Source organism: Moschus berezovskii, chromosome 4, assembly GCF_049115385.1.
Source record: "Moschus berezovskii isolate FMDL1 chromosome 4, NW_MosBer_1.0, whole genome shotgun sequence".
In the NCBI taxonomy this organism is placed as follows: Eukaryota; Metazoa; Chordata; class Mammalia; order Artiodactyla; family Moschidae; genus Moschus; species Moschus berezovskii.
This window is the reverse complement of record NC_142463.1, coordinates 96,132,188-96,156,767: the sequence shown is the minus strand read 5'-3', so window position 1 is coordinate 96,156,767 and position 24,580 is coordinate 96,132,188. Positions and strand designations below refer to the sequence as shown.

The window sequence follows — 24,580 nt, the reverse complement described above, 5'->3', positions numbered from 1 at the left end:
GGAAGGCTTTCTTATCTCTCCTTGCTGTTCTTTGGAACTCTGCATTCAGATGCTTATATCTTTCCTTTTCTCCTTTGCTTTTCACTTCTCTTCTTTTCACAGCTATTTGGAAGGCCTTCTCAGACAGCCATTTTGCTTTTTTGCATTTCTTTAACATGGCGATGGTCTTGATCCCTGTCTCCTGTACAGTGTTTGATAGGGCACATGGATAGTGCTCAGGAAATTCTGGCTGCTCTCAGTTTTAGGATCATAACCAATGTGTTAATGGTCCATCATACTCTCAGGGCTGACGGGACTCTAATCACCCATCCTGAGGAATCAGTATTTTGGGTTAGGGATGCTGGAATATGGATAGACTCAGCCTAGCACACCTGCAGGGCCCCACTTTGCCTAAGATCCCCCGTTCTGAAGATCAGTCCTTCCTGCTGTGGGTCCTTTGCTGCCTCTTTTCCCTGGATTCTATGAGGAGGTGGAAGTCACACTGGGAGCCAGCCTGAGCTGCCCTGCCCGGGGAGCATGGGCACTCGCTCCACCCACCTCCCCCTTATCCTCCAGAAGTGGGCTGATGGGCCAGACATGAAGGAGATCGGCACTGGGCTTCTTCCTCCTGTTTCAGCATGGAGTCCAAGCTGTCTCGGGATGGTCCCGCCTCCATGCACTCAATCTCTGCTGTTCAGGGGTGGGGTGGGATGGGCATTGACGCAACACAAATCCATGTGAAGGTTTCATTGGGAAGGGTTTGCTAGTGCTGCTTAAGGAGAATCACCGCCAACCTCTTTCTGTGAGGTCCTGTGAATTGTTGGGTTTGTGTGTCAACATGCTAGCAGAAGTAATACTGGCCTGAGCATCAAAAGAGCCCCGTGTTCTTTATTTCTGTGTGTCTTTTGCTGTCTTGCATATAGGGTCATCGTTGTGATCTTTCTAAATTTCATATATATGTGTTAATGTACTGTATTGGTGTTTTTCTTTCTGACTGACTTCGCTCTGTATAATAGGCTCCAGTTTCATCCACCTCATTAGAACTGATTCAAATGCATTCTTTTTAATGGCTGAGTAATATTCCATCATGTATATATACCACAACTTTCTTATCCATTCATCTGCCAATAGACATCTAGGGCAAAACCACTACAATATTGTAAAGTAATTAGCCTCCAATTAAAATAAACAGATAAGTTAAAAAAAAAGAAAGGAGCCCCTTGATGAGCCTTCGTTCTGTTAGCTTTTGCCAGGAGCCCTCTCCCTGTGCCCCCCTGCCCTGAGGAAGCCCAGTGTCTGTCTCCATGCAGATAGACGTTGTCTATCCACCTCTCTCTGCTCTCCCTCCAGAGACAGGCTTTGCGGTCACAGCCATCTCCCGCACGCCGGGGGTGACCTACAACGAGTCCTTCGACCTGCAGTGCATCATCAAACCCCATTATCCCTCCCGGGTCCCCGTGTCAGTGACGTGGCGGTTCCAGCCGGTGGGCACCATCGAGTTCCACGATCTGGTGACCTTCACCCGGGATGGCGGAGTCCAGTGGGGAGACAGGTCTTCCAGCTTCCGGACCCGGACGGCCATCGAGAAGGCGGAATCCAGCAACAACGTCCGGCTGAGCATCAGCCGAGCCAGCGACACGGAGGCGGGCAAGTACCAGTGTGTGGCGGAGCTGTGGCGGAGAAACTACAACAGCAGCTGGACGCGGCTGGCCGAGAGGACCTCCAACCTGCTAGAGATCCGGGTGCTGCAGCCAGGTGCGGGTCCTGGGTGGGTCCCACGCGCCTCTTCCAGCTGAGGAGTTGCAGGGAGGCAGGGCGAGTCGAGTGCTGAGCCCTTGGCCGGGCTGCTCGTTTCCCAGCTTTCTGGTTGGAGAAACTTCACGTGTGCAGGAAGCTTCAAGACTCGCATTCCCTCTCTCTGATGGCCAGTTGCTCACGTCTTACCATGTTCGTTTCTCCCTCGGTGTGTCAGTTTTTGTCGTGTTTGAGCTGTTTCAGAGTTACGTTGCCAACATCAGGACACTTCCTCCTAAATAGTTCAGGATGGGTCTCTGAAGATCAGGACTGGGTCCCACCCAACCACAATCGCGGGCTTCCCAGGTGGTTCAACGGTAAAGAATCCGCCTGCCAGTGGAGGAGACGTGGGTTCGATCCCTGGGTTAGGAAGATCCCTTGGAGCAGGAAATGGCAACCTACTCCAGTGTCCTTGCCCAGAGAATTCCATGGACCAGAGAGGGTTCCAGTCCACGGGGTAGCGAAGAGCCATGACTGAGCACACACACACTCAGAACCACAACAGCGTTGTCAGACTCCGGGAATTTAACATGATTATAGGACAGCACTAGCATTTTGCCAGTTGTCCTGAAAATGCCCCTTATAGTGTTTGCTCCTTCCAAACCCTTATCGTGTCACGGGTCACGATCGTATTTAGTTGTCATGTGTCTTTAGACTCCTTTAATCCAGAACACATCCCCAGTTGCTTGTATGAGTATGTGTTTGTGTGTATGTGTGAAAATGTTGATATTCATGAGGTATGCAGGCCAACTTGACTGTTCTGTGGAAAGCTCTGTCTCTTAATGTCATCTCGTATGATCCCTGCAACAGTGATGTGAGCAAGGTACCCATTGTCCTCTGTTTTCTGACAGGAACCTCAGAGGTGAAAGGGAGAATAGCAGGCTCTTACTGAATGTTCGCTTTGCACTGAAAATTTCACAACAACCCCAGGAAAGGTTAAGTGATCAGCCCAGGGTCGTGTAGCTGGTGAATGGAGCCATGTTTGAATCGTTTCCCCCACACTGTTTCCCTGACCCACGCCTTGCCCTCCTGCCCTGGATTTGAGCACTTGAGAGCTCCCCTCTCCCGGGCAGGTGGAATCTTTTGCGTCAGGTTGTAAGGACACACTCATTTGGGGAGCCTTAGTCGGAGAAGGCAATGGCAAGCCACTCAAGTACTCTTGCCTAGAAAATCCCATGGATGGAGGAGCCTGGTAGGCTGCAGTCCGTGGGGTCGCTAAGGGTTGGGGACACGACTGAGCGACTTCACTTTCACTTATCACTTTCTACTTTCACACATTGGAGAAGGAAATGGCAACCCACTCCAGTGTTCTTGCCTGGAGAATCCCAGGGACAGGGGAGCCTGGTGGGCTTCCGTCTATGGGGTCACACAGAGTCGGACACGACTGAAGTGACTTAGCAGCAGCAGCAGCAGCAGTCAGGGGGCAGTGTGCAAACACTCTCACCCTCATCAGGCACTTCCTCTAATGAGAGCGTAAGTCTGTGCTACTCTTATGGTTTTCTCTGTGTCTGCACCTGTCTCCATCCATTTAGGTTGGTGGCAGGCAGAGGGTGGAGCCTGGCCCTCAGCAGGAGAGCACCAGCAGCCATGCAGTGAAGGGTGGGGTCTTTGCAAAGACTTTGCGGAGATACCTCACCGACTTTGCAAAGATGGTTTGAACACCTTGCAAAAAGGGTGTTTCTGATTGCTCACAGCCAAGGTGTGTGCCCAAATCCAGTCTGCTCCACCACTGCAAATGATCACAGTGTTATTTTCAGCAACATGAGGTTACAAAATGGCAACATCTGGGCTTATCCTTCACCTCTTCTAGCCCCATAGCAGGGTCCTGTTTGGAATGAATGACTTGGATAAGTGATGGGATGGTTCCCTGGCCAATTAGAGCTGAAACTTGGGCAACAAGATGCCAGGGAAGAGGCTTTTCTGCTGAAGTGGATTTGCAGGTTAATGGGGGGTTAAGCAGAGACCCTGTTTTGTTTGAACCCTTGTTGTGGAAAATGCTGAGGGACCCGCTTGTCTGCCTCGCTGAGTAATTGCATCCTTTGTGGTCTCCTCTGTCCTCACGATCAGATTGTGAACCCCCTCAGTGCCCGTCACGTGGTTCCAGCTACAGAAGACAGAGGAAGTACTGACCCTAGGACCTTGACTGGTGCTACCTTTTCAAATAAATTCCTAATATTTGCTTGTTTGTCTTACTATTTCGAAGCTAAGACAGAAGTACTTAAGGAAAGAAAAAGGAATTCGTTCATTGAAGATTCTAGTTATTTGGATTTGGATTAATTCTGGTGCTATTAAAGGGGAGGTAGGACTTCTCAGGTGGCTCAGTGATAAGAATCCACCTGGGATGCAGGAGACATGGGTTCGATCCCTGGGTCGGAAGGATGCCCTGGAGAAGGGAATGGCAACCCACTCTAGTATTTTTGCCTGGGAAATCCCATGGACAGAGGAGCCTGGTGGGCTACAGTCCCTGGGGTCACAAAAGAGTCAGACATAGCTTAGCAACTGAAACAACAACAGCTAAAGGGGACAGAAATGTACTAATTACCTCTTGGGTGCCAGGCTTTGTGCTTAGTACCTCTGTTTTCTTTTCAGATTCATCCAGCAATGAAATAATATAGATGTCTTTACGCCCATTTTGCTAATGAGGAAACCCAGGCTCCCAGTGTTTAGGAGCCTTGACAGGGACAGTGTGCTTCTCAGATGGAAAACAGAGCTTTGGAACAAGGAGCGTAGGTTGTTCTGATGTCCACGTATCTCCGTCTTCCATTACATCATTTTATTGCCCCCTGGAGAGTTAGGGGACCCAGGATCTGCTCTGAGGGCTGTATGTTCAACTCTCACGTGGCTTACACTGAGTCAGTTTGTTTGTGATTTCACCATGAAGCAAGAACAAGCAGCGACTGGCATGGGAGACTTGGGAGCAAGTGCCCAGGTGCTTGGCCTCTGCTCAGAGGTACATGGCAATGCACTTGGCTGGCCCTCTGGGGGCTGCAGAGAGCAAGGTGGGAGCTGAGGCTGAGCGTGCACAGGTCCCGGGAGGGGCTGCGGCACCAGAGAGTGCATCCGCCTTAAGTGTTCTGATTGTTCCTTATCAAATATTTATGCACTTAGCACTTAATATTTTCCAAAGGGCTTTGTGTTCATTTTTACTCTTTTCCTCACACACCCTGGTTGTTACTAGAGCTTTTATTTGGGGAAAGTAGAAGTGGAGAAATACCAGAGGGCTGACCACGTGCCGGAGCATGTATTGGACACTTGGTGTAGATGGCCCTCAGTCACCTTTCCTGCAGCCTTGAGAAGAAAGTACTGCTTGCCTGTTTTATAAATGGAATATCTGAGGCTCCTCGAGAGATCAGGACTTGCCAGAGTCCAAAAGCAGTGGGAAATAGCAGTGGGAATCCAGGTATGAACTTCATTAAAAAAGCAGCTGGGATGGATGAAAGGGAGACTTTGGCCTTTTTTAGACTATATATCAGAAATTATTCTTTCTTGGACTTCCCTGGTGGTCTAGTGGTTAAAACTCTGTGCTTCTGCTGCAGAGAGCACAGGTTCCATCCCTGATCAGGGAACTAAGATCCTACATGCTGCATAGTAGACCCCGTCCCAACCCTACCCCCAAAAAATCCTTTCTGCATTCAGTTAATCTCATTTACAGAAGCAGTTTCTCTTTGTAGAGTGCTGTGTGGAGGTATTTCAGCACTTGTGGCGGAAGAAGTAACGGTAATAGAGATATCAGCTGATCTCTGTTGAGCATTTCTGGCGTGCCCATCACCACCCTGAATGCTTTATATACAATAACGCTCTTCATTCTTAGTCCATGCAGTTCCATGAGGGGGTGCTGTTTCACCCATTTTATAGGTGAGGACACTGACACAGAGGATAAATAAATTACCCAGTGATCCATAATAAGTGGCAGAGGCGAGATTCAAATCCAGACAGGCAGTCTGGCTCCAGAGTCCAGGTTCTTAATTTTATTTTATTATGGTACTTTTTTCCCCCCTCTTAGGAATCTTCTTTGGTAACATATACTTTGATTTAATCCACCCTCTCTCTCAGGTTTACCATCCCTGAGCCCCTTTAGCAGATTCTTAAATTTGTTTTCTTAAATTTGAATCACGAAGTCCCTGTAGAGGTTCCTCCAGACACAGTTTGCTAATGGTGAAGGAGTTTAAATTGTGCCTCCTTGAACACCTCTATTTCTTCTCACTTCTGCCACCAGATGGCTGTAAGGCTTGGGGACAGAGCTCAATCCAGTGCTGGCTTCTCTTCTTTTTACTCTTCTTCCACATCTTGCTTCTCAAACCATGGATTCTTAACCCTGCTCTGGTGTTTTCCACGGGAACATCATCGCCTCACCCCCTGGCCCTTTAGAAGATGCTTTTGTTGAATATGCTTGTTCTAACAGCATAAAGTAGAAACCCAGGGACTGTTGGCTCACTCGTGGCGGTCCTTTTATCAGCCCTCTACAGCTGGTGTCATCTGCTCCCAAGAAGACTCTGTGTGCTTTGTACCCTAGACCAGCCCTCGTCAGAGCCACCGACTGACCTGGCCACACCACGGCTCTTTGTTTCTTTGAAATCCCTCTCTGGATGGTGTGATAAACATGTTGTGAATCCAATTATTGACCATTCTAGATGCATGCTTCTTGTTCCAAATGCATATCCATAAGGAACACCATCACCCCTCCTGTCTTGTTGATTTAGCTTAGCCTTTACTACCACTGAAGGCAAAGCGTGACACCACAAGGGGCATTTAAGAAGGATGTTTAAGCTATTTCAGCGTATTTGATTCTTAGCTCTTAATCAGTTATTTTTCCATGAAGCATTGCTTTGCTTCCTTCTGATTTTCTTTAGCACCCGAAACACCCTCCAATTACATATCCCTAAATACAGAAGCAATAAGGGAAATGTCAGCACTCATTTTCCAAATATTTACAACCCTATCTTGGTCTGGCTATTAAATATTGTGCATTAAAATTGACAAAGCAATAAACAAGCTTCTAGGAGGACAGCCTCCGGTATAGAAAGCCGACTTGTCAGTGGGTGTATTCTGCGGGGATTTTGCTGATGGGCAGTTGGGATGAATATTTAATACCCTCTGGATGCTGCCAAATCCGTTTTCTCCGATTTCTTATTGCTGACCTGGCAGGTTGGGTGAGCTGAGGGCTCTTTTCTTTGACTTCCGTGAGTCCGGGGTGTCAGAGTCTAGTAGATGACAGGCTGTCCTGTCCTTCAGGGGGATTGGCCCCTCCTTTCTTTCAGGAGAACCTGAGGCTCTCTTTCCATCTCGTGTGCCTGTGGCTTCTGCCCAGTGGGTGTTGAGAGAGAGGGAGCGAGCATGAGAGCGAGCGCCCTGGGGGAGCCCCCGGCCCGCCCCCTGTGCCTCGGGCCTTGTTGCCATGGTGACACCAGGCGCACCTATTTGGGGTCAGTGCTCTGTGTGCAGAGAGGTAAGGCAGACAGGGCATGTCTGGGTTACCCTAATCCTGACTTTTGCTGGTTTCTCCTCGCTCTTCCCTCCCAGTGCCTTCTACAAGCATGTTTGAGCACCTGCTGTGTGCCAGCTTCTGTGCTAGGTGCTGTGGCTGCAGTGGTGGGTGTGTCACAGGGCTTGCCTCTCAGGCTGACCAGGGGATAGGCCATAGGGCTGAGCGGAGAATCAGTTTGCATGGGTGGGTGGCAGGAAGGAGCAGCACAGCTTTCAAGCTCAGAGTTGTGAATAAAGAACATCACAAGGGAGGCAGCAGCGCACTTGTGACTGAAGCCTAGGGTTGGGGAGAGATTGGGTTGGCAGGGGCCAGGGGAGCCCCACTTCTACAAGACAGCATGGAGCCTCAGAGCTCATGAAGGTTAGAAGCAAGGACAGAGCACACAGCCTGGGTTTGAATCTTGGCTCTATCACTTATCAGAAGTGTGACTTTGAGCAAGTATCTTTATAGAACTGGGGATGATACTATTTATTGCATAGGTCTGGTGAGGACCAGATAGTTAATAGTTATAAAAGGCTTAGAGCAGTGCTCAACACTTAGAAAGGATTGCATAATTGTGTGAATTAAGAATATTCTAAACTGAGCAGATAAGACTTGGGACCACACTCATTATGTTCTCCTTTTTTTAATAACAGTTTGTAGTAGTCCCTTTCCTACTCTAAAATAAAATTCATATTGTCACAGACAGTATGACTTCCTACTCATGGAATCTTTAAGAACTGTTGCTGCTGTTGTTCAGTCGTGTCTGACTGTTTGCTGCCCCATGGATTGCAGCACTTCAGGCTTCCCTGTCTGTCCTTCACTACCTCCCGGAGTTTGGTCAAACTCATGTCCATTGAGTCAATGATGTTACACTGCCCTTATGGTGGCAGAATGGAGACAGTTTTTTAGAAGTAGTTTGTAATAAAGCAATCAATTCTAATGTGTCAGTGCTCAGGGGCGGCTACTGTGGGAGGATCGGTCCCCAGTCCATGCTGCTGCCGGGCAGAGGCCCCCTACCCACCCCAGTGCTCCGCCTAATTGCGCCAGTGGCGCCACCTCTGAGCAGCACTGCTGTCTGGATGGGTTTCCAAGATCCTGAGCAACTCGTGAGATAATGCTGAACAAAGCAAAGGAAACCCCTCCCTTGATTTGCTGAGCGTATGAAAGCTATGAAAAAAACAAAAAGTATTGTGGTGATAGCAAAATGAAAAGGGCTAGGTAGTAGGCACAAGTTTTCACTTCGATGAATGTCATTTGAAAGTCACATGGGACACAAGGCAGAGACCTCTTGCATGGAGTCAACCCAGGTTGGTTTATGGAATCTACTGGCTTTAGTCCATCTCATATTCTGTACTGCCCTGCCACCCCCACCCTCCCACCCCCGATTTCCCTGGTGTCCCTGAGAGCATTGCTGTTCTGTTGAGAACTGTTATGTGGGGAGCCACAGGCAGGCCCTAAGCTGGGAGCAGCAAGGTCCTGTCTGCAGCCTAGGAGGCTCTCGCTGGTGAGACTGAGGCTGGAGTATTAAGGTCTGAGAAGGAGACAGTTAGGGGCTCAACTCGGGTATGAGCACGGGGAGGGAAGGGAGGGGTCTAAGGTGGTGTTAAGGCTGTAGGGACTCTAAGGTGTGGTAACTGCTGACTGGCAGGTGCCTTTCCCCCTCCTTTCTGTTTTTTGGGGTCGGGGGAAGTTGGTTGCAGAAATCTCTAGCCTTAGTTTTTTGTTTTAATTTACTTATTTTTGTCTGAGCTGGGTCTTTGTTGCTTTGCGAGGGCTTTCTCAAGTTTGGTGGGCAGGCTTCTCATTCTGGTGGCTTTTGTTGCAGGGCACAGGTTCTAGTCACATGGGCCTCAGTAGTTGCAGGCTTCTGGCTCAGTAGTTGTGGCACAGGGGGCCTAGGTACTCCGAGGCATGTGGAATCCTCCCAGATGAGGGATTGAACCCGTGTCCCCTGCATTGGCAGGCAGATTCTTACCTACTGCACCACTAGGGAAGTCCCCCTCCTTCTTTGAAGATGGATGGGATTTGCACACGCATGCGCGCACTCACACAGCACACACACTCGCACTTCTCCCGCAGCCCTTCCTTCATTCTCTCCCAGTCTCCTGGCTGACTTACGTCCCTCAATTTGAAAAATCCCTGCCGTCCAGCTACTGCCCCCTGTAGTCCTAACGTGACTGATGACTGTCACAGATCTCTAACAAAGACAGAGCCGTCCCTTTCTCTTTCTGCGCCTCACTGCCTATTTGCTACCCTCTGGCTGCTGCTCACACCACTACGCAGAAACTGCTATCGCCAGAGTTACCTGCAGCCACCTCGGTGCCACTCCTGTGATTTCTCAAATTTGGCGCATCAGAATCACCTGGAGGGCTCCTGAAACCTCAGGTCGCTGGCCCCGGGCATGGTGTTTGTAAGTCAGCGTCTTCACCCCAAGTGATGCTGATGTTGCGGGTCCACAGGTGATCAGAGGCCTCAGATGGAGACTTTTCAGGTGCAGAAAGAGCCTTTCTATCCAACAGGGTACAGTCCAGCTCTGGGAGCTGGGGAGTGCCTGGTGTCTGTGCAGGCATGTGGGGTGTGGGAAGGACCTGGCCTACAGCCTCTCACCCATCTTCCTACCTTTTCCTCCTGCTGACTCACGGCTGGGGATTAACCAAGTCCTCAGCGTCTTTTCTTTCACCTTTGTGTTTATTGCCCAATTCCATTCCATTCACTCACACAGCGGAATCCAAGATTTCTCAGGCTTTCAGGTGCATTGGAACCACCTGGGGATCTTGTTTTAAAAAAAGGCAGAGTCTGGTTTGGGAGGCCCGAGGTGGGGTGCGTCTGCATTTCTAGCAAGCTCCCAGGTGACATGGATGCTGCCAGTCCACAGACAGTACTTTCCGTGGGAAGTGTGCAACTTATGATTGGCAGTTCTTGACTTAGTAGGGAGCTTTGAATGTGGGATTGAGCCCAGACACCAAAAAGAAAGGGAAATGGTGAAAACATCCTGAATGTTTATTGTATTCCAGGCTCTGTGCTAATCTCTGTCTATAGAATATAGCTTTTTAATCTGTACACCATTCCTCGGAGGTGAATGCTGTGATGGTTCTCATCTTGCAGATGAAAATGCCTCTGATTCTTAAGGGGGCTGGGCTCTCCCCACCCCATGGAGGAAGGTGGTGCCGGCTGTCCGCGCATCACCCAGGGCAGTGCCGGGTAGGATGCAAGATTGTTTCCTAATTACTGGTGCAGGCTGCCATCTCCCCTGGGCTTCAGGAAAGGTCCTTCCTGTCCTTGAGATGTGAGAGGAAATTCAGAACGTAGAGGAGGAGCTGACCTCTTGCCCACCTGTCAGACATGCGCCAGATTTCAAAAATACCTCTCTTTCAAGCTTTTCGACACTTCACAATATTTTGACGTGGAAAGGAGAAAAAAAAAAAACAGAAATGCTTTGAAGCATTTCTCTTCCTTGGATTCTTGTTCTCAGACCATGTGACTAGTTGAAGTTTAGTCATAGGAATACAGTTTAACATATGCAGTTACTATAGCAATGGAGGTTTCCTTAGTAACAGTTGCAAAAATAATCTGGCCCCAATTAATAATACATTTTAAATCTCTTTCTATTCTACACTGAACAACCCAGTTTTTTGGCCAAGCACCAGATAATTCAGGTGGTGTCATTTGCTCTGATATAGATATCATTTGCATGCAGTGAATCGGGTTGGAAAGGAATGAAAAGGGAGCTGGTTGTTTCAAGCATTAGAGGCATCGGATCTGACAAGTCGACTGGCAGGCTAACGTGAATCTAGTTTCCAGAGCTTGGGTGCTTGTTGGTGAAGCCTGCCCTGGATTCCAGCACCCTGGAGGACTTTGTGCATTTGAAGAAGGGAGAAGGCGGGAGACTGGGCTTGTTGCCCAAAAAAGATGAAACCAGAAGGGTGGGGTCGTGGCCCAGGGGATTTCTCCCAGGTTATTTCAACCATGTGTGTTGATGCCTTGAGAAGGTCTGTAGGTTTGTGAATTTGGCTTAGTGAAAAGTGTCACCTAATTTAGCACCAGAAGACAGCCTGAGAGTTGCTTTTGTAGTTATGGTATTGTGTACCGGACTCTGCTGTACTTAGCTTGCTGAATCCTTTCAGTCACTCAGAACCTTTGTCTGGGGCTTAGCCGGGTGTCCAGGTGACAGTCTGGAGCTTTCAAAAGTTTCAATTGCCTTGGGGCATGGGACTTGGACCTTGATCCTGCGTTTCCACTCTAAGCTCTAAGAGAGCCAGCCTGCTGGAGCTGACAGAAGAGACCCAGGCATGGCCAGTGGACTCAGTCTTGTGTCTGGATCAAGAGACTGATCGGCAGGGATGCTGGAGACGGGCCCAGGCGAACCTGCCCTGGCCTTCCCTCTGGGCAGGCTCACTGGAGGAAGCCCAGCTTGCTCTCACTATCAGGGTCTGTGCCTTGTCCTGAATTTCTTTCTTAGCTGATTTGGTCCTCAACATACAAAGTATAAAGGGAAGGGTGAGGGTAAAATGATGCTTTTACTTTTAGCTTCCTAAGGGAAACTCGGAATTGTGATTTTTTTTTTTTTCCCTCTTTTTCAGTGAGGGGAGGATGGTGAGTGGGGGAAGCAGAGCCAAGTATAATAATGATGAAGTGGGTGAGATCTCCAATTACCTTGATAAGATATATTTCATTAGACCGTGGCTTCCTGCCACTTTAAAGGAGAGCACGGTAATTAGGTAGGGCAGATCAGGAGAGAGGGGAAGGGGAGGCTGGAGTTGGCTCTGTTCTGTCCCATTGTTCATCATTTTCTTCTCTACTTTCTCCTCCCCCTCCCCCAGGAAGAGCACCCCAGCATCCTCCCAGCAACTGCTACCATATTTCTCCAGCTCACTCTCGCTCATTCACCCACTCACCCACTCATCCACTCGCATATCCCAGAAAACACTGAGCGAGGGAGTGCTCTCTCAACCCAGATCTGGGGGTGCAGTGATTAGATCATCTCCAGGCAGGACCTTCTTATTCTTCAGAGTACCCCTACCTTTAGCCTCATGAGGGACATGGAGCGGGCATACTCTAAACAATATGAGCAGTTGGAAGCTGTTAAACTTCTTCAGCAGGAAAATGCTATGGGCAGGTGTGTGTTTTTGCCGAATCTCCCTGGAGGCTCTGTGATGGGGTTAGCAGCCAGGAGACCAGGAGAGACAGTGAGGGCCTGAGCTGGGGGCGAGGCAAGGCAGAGGCTGTTTGGGATGAGATGGGGTCCGTGCTGCTGTCCTTATGCCGAGCCACGTTTTGAGGGAAGCCCATCAGTGTTGGGTCCTCCAGGAACTGTGCTGGATGGGGAACCTGGAGGCGGGACCTGGGACAGGCCACACTTCCAGGAGTATGTGGTGATTCTGCTAAAGCGCCCCTTTTGCTTTGCAGTGACAAATTTGCAGGTGAGCAAATCAAAGCGGACCCTCACCCTGGTGGAAAACAGGCCCATCCAGCTGAACTGCTCAGTCAAGTCCCAGACCAGCCAGAACTCCCACTTCGCTGTGCTCTGGTATGTTCACAAGCCCTCGGACGCCGACGGCAAGCTCATCCTCAAAACCACCCACAATTCTGCCTTTGAGTACGGCACCTATGCCGAGGAGGAGGGCCTGAGAGCCAGGCTGCAGTTTGAGAGGCACGTGTTCGGGGGTCTGTTCAGCCTCACTGTCCAGAGAGCTGAGGTCAGTGACAGCGGCAGCTACTACTGCCATGTGGAAGAGTGGCTGCTGAGCCCCAACTATGCCTGGTACAAGCTGGCAGAGGAGGTTTCAGGGCGCACGGAGGTCACTGTGAAGCGGCCAGGTAAGAGCAGGGGTGCAGACAGCCCGGGCAGTGGGCTGCGCGCAGAGAGATTGTCTGGGGGTGGCGGCGCTCTGCAGGGTTCATGCTGGGTGTGAGTGTGGCACCGATGTCATCCTAGTGCACCGTGGGCCTGCCCACTTTACCTCATGGGTCCTGGTACTGATGGCAAACTCAGTACAGAGAAGCATTCTTGACTCTGCATCTTCACCAAGGAAAAGCCCAAGGGACAGATGGGGGTCACAAGGTACGGCAAGGCAGGGTCCCTGATGCTTCCGGATCTCGGGCTGGTGCCAGCTCTATACCCAGGATTCCTGCCTGGAAGGCATTTTCTGGTTTCCTTCATCTGCTTCCCCCTTCTTCCTTTTCACCCAATCTCAGCCCAGGAATGAGCCCTTCCTGTCTGAACCCCTTGGCCCCTCTCAGATCCTGTAAGTGTAGCCTTTATCCTGTTTGTACTGTGCTCCCTGGTAGCCGTGTCTGACCTCTGCTGGTGCACTTCCAGGGAGGGAGCGCTGACTGCCTCCGCCCCAGTGGGTTCCACTTTTGGGTGGCCCTCGTCCTTAGGAAGTCCCCTTCCCTGTAATTTCCCTCTCAGGTGTTAGGTCTACCCCAGAACAACCCAAGATTAGGCTGAGTCATACCCTTTCAGATATGTGAAGGGAGCCCCTTCTCCTTGTTGAAAAGTTCTAGTTCTTTGAGCTTTTCTCATAACGTGGCCTTAAGCTCCCTCTCCATCCCTCACCCCCACATGCCCTATCTTCATTGTTACCGATACCCATGCTTCCCTATGGGCTGTGGGATGCTGTGTTGCCACCCTGTGGCTTTGCTTATGCTACTCTCTACTGGAGTGCACCTCCCCTGACGCTTCTCCCCTGTCTTTACCCCATTCCTAAGAGTTCACTGAGCACCTCTTCCAGGAAGCCTTCCCTGGTTTCTCCTATGTCACCAGGGGTTCCATAGAAAATGCATAGTATAATAATTGTTTTCATTTCTTCTCCACTATACTGTAAGCACTTAGAGGACAGGTGCTGTGCCTTTGGATCTCCAGTCACTGGCATGACACCCTTAGTAAATATTGGTTGAATAAGGAATGAATGGTTGCTTTCCCTGACACCCCAGGGCCTTTGTGCTTGTTATTCTCTCACCCTAGAACATGTTAACCATAGATGTCCATCTATCTCATTCTTCCTCAGAGGGGCATTCCTAGCTCATTTTAACTAAAATGGCACCCTAATCACTCATTGGAAAAGACCCTGATGCTGGAAAAGATTGAGGGCAGGGGGAGAAGGGGACGACAGAGGATGAGATGGTTGGATGGCATCACCGACTCAATGGCCATGAGTTTGAGCAAGCTCATGTTTGCACATGAAACATGAGACAGTGAAGGACAGGGAATCCTGGTGTGCTGCAGTCCATGGGGTCGCAAAGAGTCGGACATGACTTAGCAACTGAACAACAACAATCTCTCCATGTCGCCTTTCTCCAGCCTCTTCAGAGCACGTCACCACCTGGAACAGCTCTTTGTATATAAGTCATTATGAACTACCTGTTCATATTTATGCTTGTGGACATTCCTTTATCATCAGTTATTATGTGTTACTTGTTTACTATTTATGTATTCAGAATCAGTAGGCGGGAAGCCCCATGAGTGGGCACAGGTCCCGTTTTCCTCACCGTGCTATTTTCATGGCTTGTCTCCCAGGAGACCTCCATAAAAGTTTGTTCTTTAAGCAAGTGGAAGCAGATGCAGAAGTCCAGATGTGTCCCGGCCCAGGGCTGAATGCCATGGGGCTGGTCCCCTCCTTTCCTCAGGATACTGTATTTCTCAGGCCACCCCGATCCTGGGATTCTCATCTACCTCCTGGTCCACCCCTTCTGAGGCATAAAACAGGAAGCTCCGGTCTAAAGGATTCCTGTTGGTATTTCCAGTGACCTATGCGCTGCCTTCAGGCCAGTCCCTGGGGCTTTTGAGAACTGAAGATTGCCCTTAGGCCCACAGATGTTCTCTTGGGTTTCTGTTCTTCGCGTCTGTTTTCAGTTCTGACCGTTTTCCCCATTGGGAGGTCGTGCTCACCCCTCCCCCACCATGTGTTTCCTCTTAGGCATCATTCCGCCTTTCCCTTTTCTCATTTGTGCTGAAACTGAGACGTTCTTGGTACAGCCTAAATTTATCAAGGGAATTTCCCCATTGGGGATTACAGACTCTCAGCAGCAAGCTAACTGGGGCACAAGGGCTGTAAGGATCCTTGTCAAAACACAGCTAGTGAAATCTCTGTTTATGGGGAATATTAACACTGTAAACGGAAAACTCACAGGACACAGATTGAAACAACACATTCCCCTTTTCAGTTGCGATTAAGAACTAATTTTTTTTTGATGTGGACCATTTTTCAAGTCTTTATTGAATTTGTTACAGTATTGTTTTTGTTGTTTGCATTCTTGTTGTTCGGTCATGAGGCATGTGGAATCATAGCTCCCCAAGCAGGCATTGAGCCTGCACCCCCCATTGGAAGGTGAAATCTCTACCACTGGACCGCCAGGGACTTCCCCAGTTGAGATTTTTAGTTTGTATGTTTTTCTTTTTCCCCTCCCCTACTTCTTCCAGTAGCTCCTAGCCGCTTTAATAAGAAAGCATACACTCATAGAACTTTTGGAAGATACTAAAAAGGCACAAAGGAGAAAATAGTCTTTCAACACTGAGACAACGAGAGTATGTATATATTTTCAGAGACTGGTTATTTAAAATATAATTTCAGTTGTTCTTTTTAAATTTTGACCTTTTATTACAAAAGTGGAATAAATGTGCATTATAAAATATTGTGACAACGATGAAGTGGAAAAGTGAAAAGTGAAAGTTCCTCCCCCTCCCTGACTCAGGAGGTGTTCTTTCCAGGGGCTGCTGTGCATTTACAGTTTCATAGCTTTTTAACCCCTCTAGTCCAGAGAGGCTGTTTGGGCCCTTTTGAAATTGCAAGGATGCCATCAAAGCATACCATGTTTAATGACCTTTTTCTCTGGAGAACAATCTGATTCGCTGAGGTTTCAAACTACCATCCATGTCAGTCTTTTCTTTACTGATGTTAGAGCAATTCTGCTCCCATCTTGAGAGGAAACCCTTATGGTTTTTTTTGTTTTTGTTTTTTTGGTAGAGAAAGTAAGAACTGTAATTCTTAGGACCAACTGGTATACATATTAAACTGGCTTTCCCCTGCTGTTCTTCTGAGGTTGATGGCTCAGCATATTCTAGCCATAATGTGGTCAGTTTTAAAAATTTGCTATTACTTCCAGCAGGGTTCTTACCGTGCCCTTTCCATCTCTGCCCTGCCACTCTCTCCAGTTGGCCACGCTCCTCATGCTCTGCTGTCACTTGGACGTGGAGTCATCTACCATGCGTGCTTGTCCTCTCCTAAGCATCTGAATCTATGAGGGTTATAAATTTGGGGACAGCTGCTACTGTAACACCAAATTCCTTGAAACTCAGGAACTCAGAGTGTTCAGGGTGCATGCTTGAGCCTGCCGCTGTCCTCCTGTCTTTGGAAGGCATGCACTCACGTCCACTGGGAAAGGGTGTGTGCAGGTGGCTCGTTGTTTTCCTGTTGGCAACTTCTCTTTCCTCTTTTGCAGACAGCCGCCTGAAGCTCAGCCAAGTGCAGGGCAACCTGTCGGTCCTGGAGACGCGGCAGGTGCAGCTGGAGTGCGTGGTCCTGAACCGCACGAGCGTAGCCTCACAGCTGCTGGTGGAGTGGTTTGTGTGGAAGCCCAACCAGCCAGAGCGGGAGACCGTGGCCCGCCTGAGTCGCGATGCCACCTTCCACTACGGAGAGCAGGCGGCCAAGAACAACCTGAAGGGCCGGCTGCACTTGGAGAGCCCTTCCCCGGGCGTGTACCGGCTCTTCATCCAGAACGTGGCCGTGCAGGACAGCGGCACCTACAGCTGCCGTGTGGAGGAGTGGCTGCCCAGCCCCAGTGGCATGTGGTACAAACAGGCCGAGGACACCGCTGGCCAGATGGCTGTTCGCATCGCCCGACCAGGTGAGAGTTAACCACCCCAGGCCTCCCCTCCCTTTGGTGGTTCCTCTCTGTGATATTTTATGCGTTGCATAAAATTAATTTCAAAATGAACCCATTGTTAATTAAATTAAGACAATTAATTAGTTGCTTGCAGTTAAATGTATGAGCATTTACGTTTTACATTTGCATTCACAAGTGTCTGAGATCTTTTTTTCCCCTAGTGAGGGAAAAACTGCACATCTGGTTTTGGCCTAAGGTGACTCCATTTCTTAACTAGAATAACATTTGTCACTTATTCCAGAGCCTGGACTATTTTTTTTAATTTATTTTTAATTGGAGGATAATTGCTTTACAATATTGTGTTGGCTTCTGCCATACAATAATAATACAAAACAGCGTGTACCAACCATAGGTATACATACGTTCCCTCCCTCTTGAACCTCCCTCCAACCCGCCACCCATCCCTCCCCTCTAGGCTGTCACAGAGCAGTGGCTTGAGCTCCCGGTGTTATACAGCAACTTCTCATTAGCCTATCTGTTTTGCATATGGTAATGCATGTTCAATGTTACTTTCTCAATTCGTCCCACCCTCTTCTTTCCCCGCTGTGTCCAAAGTCTATTCTCTAGGTCGCCATCTCTTATTTCTGCCCTGCAAATAGGTTCATCAGTACCATTTTTCTAGATTCCATATATGTGTGTTATTATACTTGTTTTTCTCTTTCTGACTTACTCCATTTGAGTCAGTTCTGGTGAAGTGGATGAATCTAGAGCCTGTTAGAGCAGTGCTCAACTGCTTCAGTTGTGTCCGACTCTTGTGACCCCATGGGCTGTAGTCCACTAGCCTCCTCTGTCCATGGGATTTTCCAGGCAAGAATACTGGAGTGGGTTTTCTTTTCCAGGGGATCTTCCCGACCCAGGGATTGAACCCTCATTGTAGGCAGTCTCCTGCATTGCAAGTGGATTCTTTACTTACTGAGCCACAGGGAAGCACATATACAGAGTAGAATATTTTCTTTTCAAAGAACACATTCAGATTCAGACAAGTGGCAAAAATCTTGAAACAGTATAATCATGTGGTTCTGAAAATTCAGTTTGTGGATTTTCAGTGGAAAAGAGTTGATTCACATGATTTAAATAGAAAATGAAGTAGCTGCAGCCTTTACACTCTCACTTCCTAATAATTTTATTGGTGCTAATGACTATTCTGTGCAGCCTCATGCTTTTCTTTATTGTTGGTTCTAAAGTACCCAAATGCGCATAATTACTGGGTAGAATTATTGTTCCATATTCAAACACTAATAATTAAGGCAAAGATGTGCAGGATTCCGGTGTCCTCTGAAACACCATGTCATCACTCATCCCTATCAGACCACAGGTCAGTTAAGGACAGTCCCCTGAAGGACATGGGACAGAAATGCACTGGGACCTGTATCCAGAGGAATGTTTTGTCTTATGTTCTGAGCATCCCAGGGTTCTGTTTGTGGTCATTGGTGCCGATGGAAGCTTTCATAATGTTTTCACATCTAAGTAGATCAGCTCTTTTTGTTGGTGGAATCCTGGAGCCTCACAGTTACGCCCGCCCCACACATCATGGCACACACTTCAGCGAGCAGATACAGCCTTTGTTACAGGAGAGGGACATTATCTCTGTCCTGTCTTGCCTAAGCTGGAGAGGGAATTACCTCTGCTTTGAGACGTATTTCCCATGAGCTTTCTTCCCCTTTCCCCCTTGCCTTGAATGTGCTGCATGCCTTTCCCCAAAGACAAATGGTAGATACAGCAGCTGAACACCGTCTTCCTCCTCCTCCCACCCATTTTGTAGATCCCCCCATGAGGCCCCAGGCAGCATGGGAGGAGGCAGCCAGCTGCATCCGAAGCCTGAAGAGAAGTGTCACGCTGCCAGTATGTCGAGCAGACCGAGTGGTTGCCCAGGTTTCCCTCCTGCCACCCTGTGTGCTCACAGTGTGGCCCCTAAATCTGCAGCCTCGATTCTGCCTCCTGTTTAGCCAGTTGAGTGGCCTGGATCAACCAGCTGTCTGCCTGCCTGCCTGCCTCCCTTCCTTCTCTGATTATATAAGGTGATCATACTAATAACAAAGCATTTGGAAAACAGAAAAATACAGTTTTGAAATAAAAAATTATCTGTAGGGACTTTCTTGGCAGTCCAGTGGTTAAGTCTCCAAGCTTCTACTGCAGGGGGCGCTGGTTTGATACCTGGTGGGGGAACTGAGATCCTGCCGCATGGTGTGGCCAAAAAAAAAAATCTGTAATCTCACTGTCTGTATCTTCATGGACTTCCCTGGTGGCTCAGTGGTAAAGAACCTGCCTGCCAAGGCAGAAGATGCAGGTTCAATCCCTGGGTCGGGGAGATCCTCTGGAGAAAGAAATGGCAACCCACTCTAATAATTCTTGCCTGGAGAATTCCATGGACAGAGGAGCCTGGTGGGCTACACAGACCATGGGGTCTCAAAGAGTCAGACACAACTTAGCGAGTAAACTAAGTAAACAACATATCTTCATATTACCTCTATGTGTGTTTCTCTCTCTAAATGAAGTCAGCATCTTACTGTTTCATGTGATTCCCGCCCCCCCAGCATTCTTTTGTGAGCCTTTCCCCATGTCATTGAAAGCATTTCATGACCACTATTTTTACTGCTTGCCTAAGATTCTTTATGTAGATGTACCTCAGAGCTTTTTTTTCTGATATAAGTTGAACATATAGAAGACTGGAAATAAAAGAGCTCTAAGAGTTAAGAATCGCCTTGCATTGCTTATGAAATATGGAAACTGAAGGAACTCAGGGTGGGACTATTGCTGAATAGATTAGTAGTTGTGTTTGGTTCACCAGGGGAGAGGGGAAACCACATTCCTCCCCTAGAGGGGGGCCACAGACCAGAGTCACTGGTCTAGGTCACAGCTTGGAAGTATCAGCATGACCTCTGGGAGGGGCAGGGACAAACTTTTTTCTTGTAGCTTAAACATGGGAAAGTAAGGAAAGAGTGTTAAAGGCTGACCAGGGAGATGGTTCCGCCTCTTCTAGAAGGGGACAGATGCAGAAAACCAAATTGGTAGAGAGGCATGTTAAGGGGACTGGGCTTGTGGGAAGGTGAAAATTAATTTTATTCAAAAAACTTGAGTGATTAACGTAAACAAGACATTTGAGTGTTAGTCCCCATCCAGGCTCCTCTGTCCATGGATTCTCCAGGCAAAATACTAGAGTGGGTAGCCATTCTCTTCTCCAGGGGATCTTCCCAACCCAGGGATCAAACCTGGGTCTCCTGCATTGCAGATAGATTCTTTACCTTCTGAGCTACCAGAGAAGCCCCTTGAAGGGGCTCTGAAAAATTGTGAGCCTTAGACTAACAGACAGAAAGGGAAACTAGATGGAAGAGCCCTTCTGGGAAACTGAATGTTCACAGCCCCTGACCACCTTGCCATGATGGGTCCAATGCCTTACTCGGGCCAGCGCAGCCAGTTCTCTGTTGGCACATCAGCTGTGCTCCCTGGAGGAGTGAGACAGTTTGAGTCGCCTGCAAACCGATTTCCTGTCCTGCCACTTTCTGCTCTCTGGCCCCTTCAGCGTCTCCTGCCACCACCATCACCCTGCCATCTTGCCCCCCAACACATCCCTGGTGATAGCTGGGTTGATGCACCGTGCCCATCACCTATAGCTGGTTCCTAAGCTTTGTGTCCAGTGGTGCACACGAGATTCCAGATGTGCAGAGAGGAATGTGGAGGGGCTTAGCAGAGCCCCAAGGAAGTGGCGGTAACCAGCTTTGTGTTCACCTGCAAGCCAATTCAGCCAATTCATTGAAAGCCCAGGACAGTACTTGGGAAAGGCTCCTATTTGGTTGTCATCCAAGTAGAATCCGATTCGGTCTGTTTTTGTTGATGCTACACTGGCATCTTGCTTGAGCATTTCATAAACAGAGCCAAAGGGAGGAGGCAGGAAGTCAATTACACGTTTAGAACCTACTCTAGAGAGCCCAAACCTGCAGAAGAAACAGATAGAGCCGTCTGGTGGCGTCTGTGGGATACGACTTACTTGTTCAGTTATCTCTCAGTGGTTGGACTGCATCTCCTACCTCTGTCAAGAGGACACTGTCCATGTTATCTTACTGGGGATTCCATACTTGGGGTAAGGAGCCCTTTCAGGTTTATTGTCTGTTTCTTGGCTTCAATCCTTGGAGAATGTTTACCTCCTTGGGTTTCCTGTGTTGTAGCCAACAACTGACATGCCCACAGTTTAAATTCAAAAGCTGCTAAGGGGGTGAATTCATTTCCAAGGGCCATTATAACAGATTAGCACAAACTTTGTAGCTTCAAACAACAGAAATCTGTTCTCTCATAGTTGTGGAGGCTGGAAGGGTGAAATCAAGGTGTTATCAGGGCCCTGCTCCCCTGAAGTTCCCAGGGAAGGGTCCTTCCTTGTCTCTTTTGGCTTCTCATGGCCCCGTGTTCCCTGGCTTGTGGCTACATCATTCCAGTCTGTCTGTGCCTTTCTGTGTCCTTCTCCATGTGTCTCTGTGTGCCCTCTTCTCTCCTGATATGTAGGCCTGCCCCAAATCAGTTATGAGCACATCTAAACTAAGTATATCTGCAAAGGCCCTATTTCCAATTAAGGACTTTGGGCGGAACACTATTCAACCACTCCAAGGGGTCACAGTGAAAAATGTGCCCCTCTCCCTCTGGATTCCTATAAACATCCATGTTACCAGCTCCTTGGGAATTCTTCCACAGATATTCCAAGCAAATATAACAGAATAAAATGTATTTTCTATTTTCTTCCATGGGGCTTCCCAGGTGGTTCTAGTGGTAAAGAAACCTACCTGCCAGGGCAGGAGATTCAAAAGAATGTGGGTATGATCCCTGGGTCAGGAAGATCCCCCTGGAGTAGGAAATGGCAACTCACTGCAGTATTCTTGCTTGGGAAATCCCATGGACAGAGGAGCCTGGCAGGCTACAGTCCGTGGGGTCACAAAGAGTCAGACACAATTGAGCATCGAGCACACACACACATTATCTTCTGCAGAGTGATATGTAGAGTACACAGTGTGCCATACTCTAACAAATTTTCTTGAATTTCCTTCCTCCTCTCTGTACACAATGCCCCCTCATTCCTTTCAATAGATGCATGGAACTCTCTTGTATGTTACAGTATTCCTAAAACATGTTTAATGGTGGACATTTAGTTGTTTTGAGCAGAAATTAAAACAGCCTCGTCTCCCCCAGATGCTGCCCTGCAGGTGGACACAGTGGTCCCCAATGCCACGGTGTTCGAGAAGGCAGCTTTCCAGCTGGACTGTAGCATCGTGTCTCGCTCCAGCCAGGACTCCCGTTTCGCCGTGGCCTGGTACTCCCTGAGGACTAAAGCTGGAGGAAAAAGGGGTAGCCCTGGCCCAGAAGATGGCGAGGAGGAGGAGGACGTGGAGGTGGATGAAGAGGAGGAAGAGGACCCCACAGAGCGGACAGTCCTGCTGAGCGTGGGCGCAGATGCCGTCTTTGGCCCAGAGGGCAGCCCCTGGGAGGGCAGGCTTCGCTTCCAGATGCTCTCCCCACTCCTCTACCGGCTCACCGTGCTGCAGGCCAGCCCCCAGGACACGGGTAACTACTCCTGCCGCGTGGAGGAGTGGCTGCCCAGCCCTCAAAAGGAATGGTACCGGCTGACCGAGGAGGAGTCGGCCCCCATCGGCATCCACGTCCTGGACACAAGTAAGTTTTTTTAGTTTTCAGGGGAGGGTGTCACTCTTGATTCTAGCTGTCTGAAAGAAAAATCAGAGCTTGATGGGGGACTGCTAAGCAGTTTTCTTGCCTGTTACAGGCAGTTAGGATTTGACACACTACTTTAAGTAACTGACTCTTGATTGCCCTTGCAAAAAAAAAAAAATGGGGATAGGAATTAAAGTGATCATATACCCTCTCATCTTTATAATAAAGTTGATGCTCCACCAGATTAAATTTTAGTTAGATTTCATTATACATGTATATATTTGATGAAGGTGAAAGAGGAGAATGAAAAAGTTGGCTTAAAACTCAGCATTCAAAAAACTAAGATCATGGTATATGGCCCCATCACTTCATGGTACATAGATGGGGAAAGGGGGGAAACAGTACTAGATTTTATCTTCTTGGGCTCTAAAATCACTGCAGACAGTAGTCACTAAATTAAAAGACACTTGCTCCTTGGAAGAAAATTGACACATAGACTGTGTGTTAAAAAGCAGAGACATCACTTTGCTGACGAAAGTCCACATAGTCAAAACTATGGTTTTTCCGGTAGTCACGTACGGATGAGAGAGTTGGACCGTAAAGAAGGCTGAGCGCCGAAGAACTGATGCTTTTGAACTGTGGTGCTGGAGAAGACTCTTGAGAGTCCCTTGGACTGCAAGGAGATCCAACCAGTCCATCCTAAAGGAAATCAGTCCTGGGTGTTCATTGGAAGGACTGATGCTAAAGCTGAAACTCCAATACTTTGGCCACCTGATGTGAAGAGCTGACTCATTTGAAAAGACCCTGATGCTGGGAAAGATTGAGGGCAGGAGGAGAAGGGAGGCAGAAGATGAGATGGTTGGATGGAATCACCGACTCGATGGACATTGGTTTGGGTAGACTGGGAGTTGGTGATGGACAGGGAGGCCTGGCATGCTGTGATTCATGGCGTCGCAAAGAGTCAGACACAACTGAGTGACTGAACTGAACTGAAGGGGAAGAAGAAAAGAAAATGAAGTCTAAGTACCTCACTGCCTTCTTGCTTTTTCTCAAGTTCCTGGGTCATTTTTATTTTGGAGGGTAATGTGGAAGATTAGGTGGATTTTGCATGATTAGTCGGGAAGACCAGCCTAGAAGGGCAGTGATGGTACAGGACATCTGGTAAGAGCTTAGCAGCGGTTCTGTTAACCAGCAGCTGTTGCTACAGAATGGTCCAGAACTCAATGTTTTCATCATACTGACCTGAATTATTAGTTCTAATGAGGAAGTCTTTTGAGTGATCCGTCAAAATATGGAACTGATCAACCTAAAATGCTGTTTGTTACAGTAGAATTAGCCTATGATGTAGAAGTTAAAAAACAGGCTAGAAATTTCAGCTTTTTTTCCCATCATGACATTGTATCAGATAATTTTGAGTTTCATCAGATAATTTTGAGTTTCATCAGCTTTTTCTTTTCTTTGATAACTTCCTGGTTATTAGATGGGACTTATGAAATTGAGGTTTCATTGGTCAAAAGTGGTTGATATCACCAGTCTCATATACTTTGGAAATCTGATACATGTAAGTGTGTATTAAATTTTCTTAATAATGATAAAGATCAGCTATTCAGTAGAAAGCAAAAAAAAAAAAAAAACCACCCAACCCCTGAATGGTACTTTAGACCCTCTGAAGATCTGCTGAATAACCCACTGTCCAAAAGTACAAGGGATAATTAGCCTCCAATAAAAAAAAAAAGTACAAGGGAAAGTGTTTAGACTGTATTTTATCTGCCCACTGTGGCTATCCAAATTTATAAGCTTTAT

The 24,580-nt window shown here is 48.2% G+C and overlaps 1 protein-coding gene across 7 annotated transcripts in view; it reads left to right on the top strand.

Moving 5' to 3' along the window:
• The window catches only part of IGSF3 (immunoglobulin superfamily member 3), a 127,197-nt gene that overhangs the window by 98,774 nt on the left and 3,843 nt on the right, over positions 1-24,580 (top strand). For all 7 annotated transcript variants that reach the window (XM_055401514.2, XM_055401516.2, XM_055401515.2 and 4 more), the window contains 4 exons: positions 1,330-1,734; positions 12,647-13,057; positions 16,682-17,089; positions 22,301-22,780. In XM_055401514.2, coding sequence (XP_055257489.2) covers positions 1,330-1,734; positions 12,647-13,057; positions 16,682-17,089; positions 22,301-22,780 — 1,704 coding nt within the window. The remainder of the gene's footprint in view (positions 1-1,329; positions 1,735-12,646; positions 13,058-16,681; positions 17,090-22,300; positions 22,781-24,580) is intronic.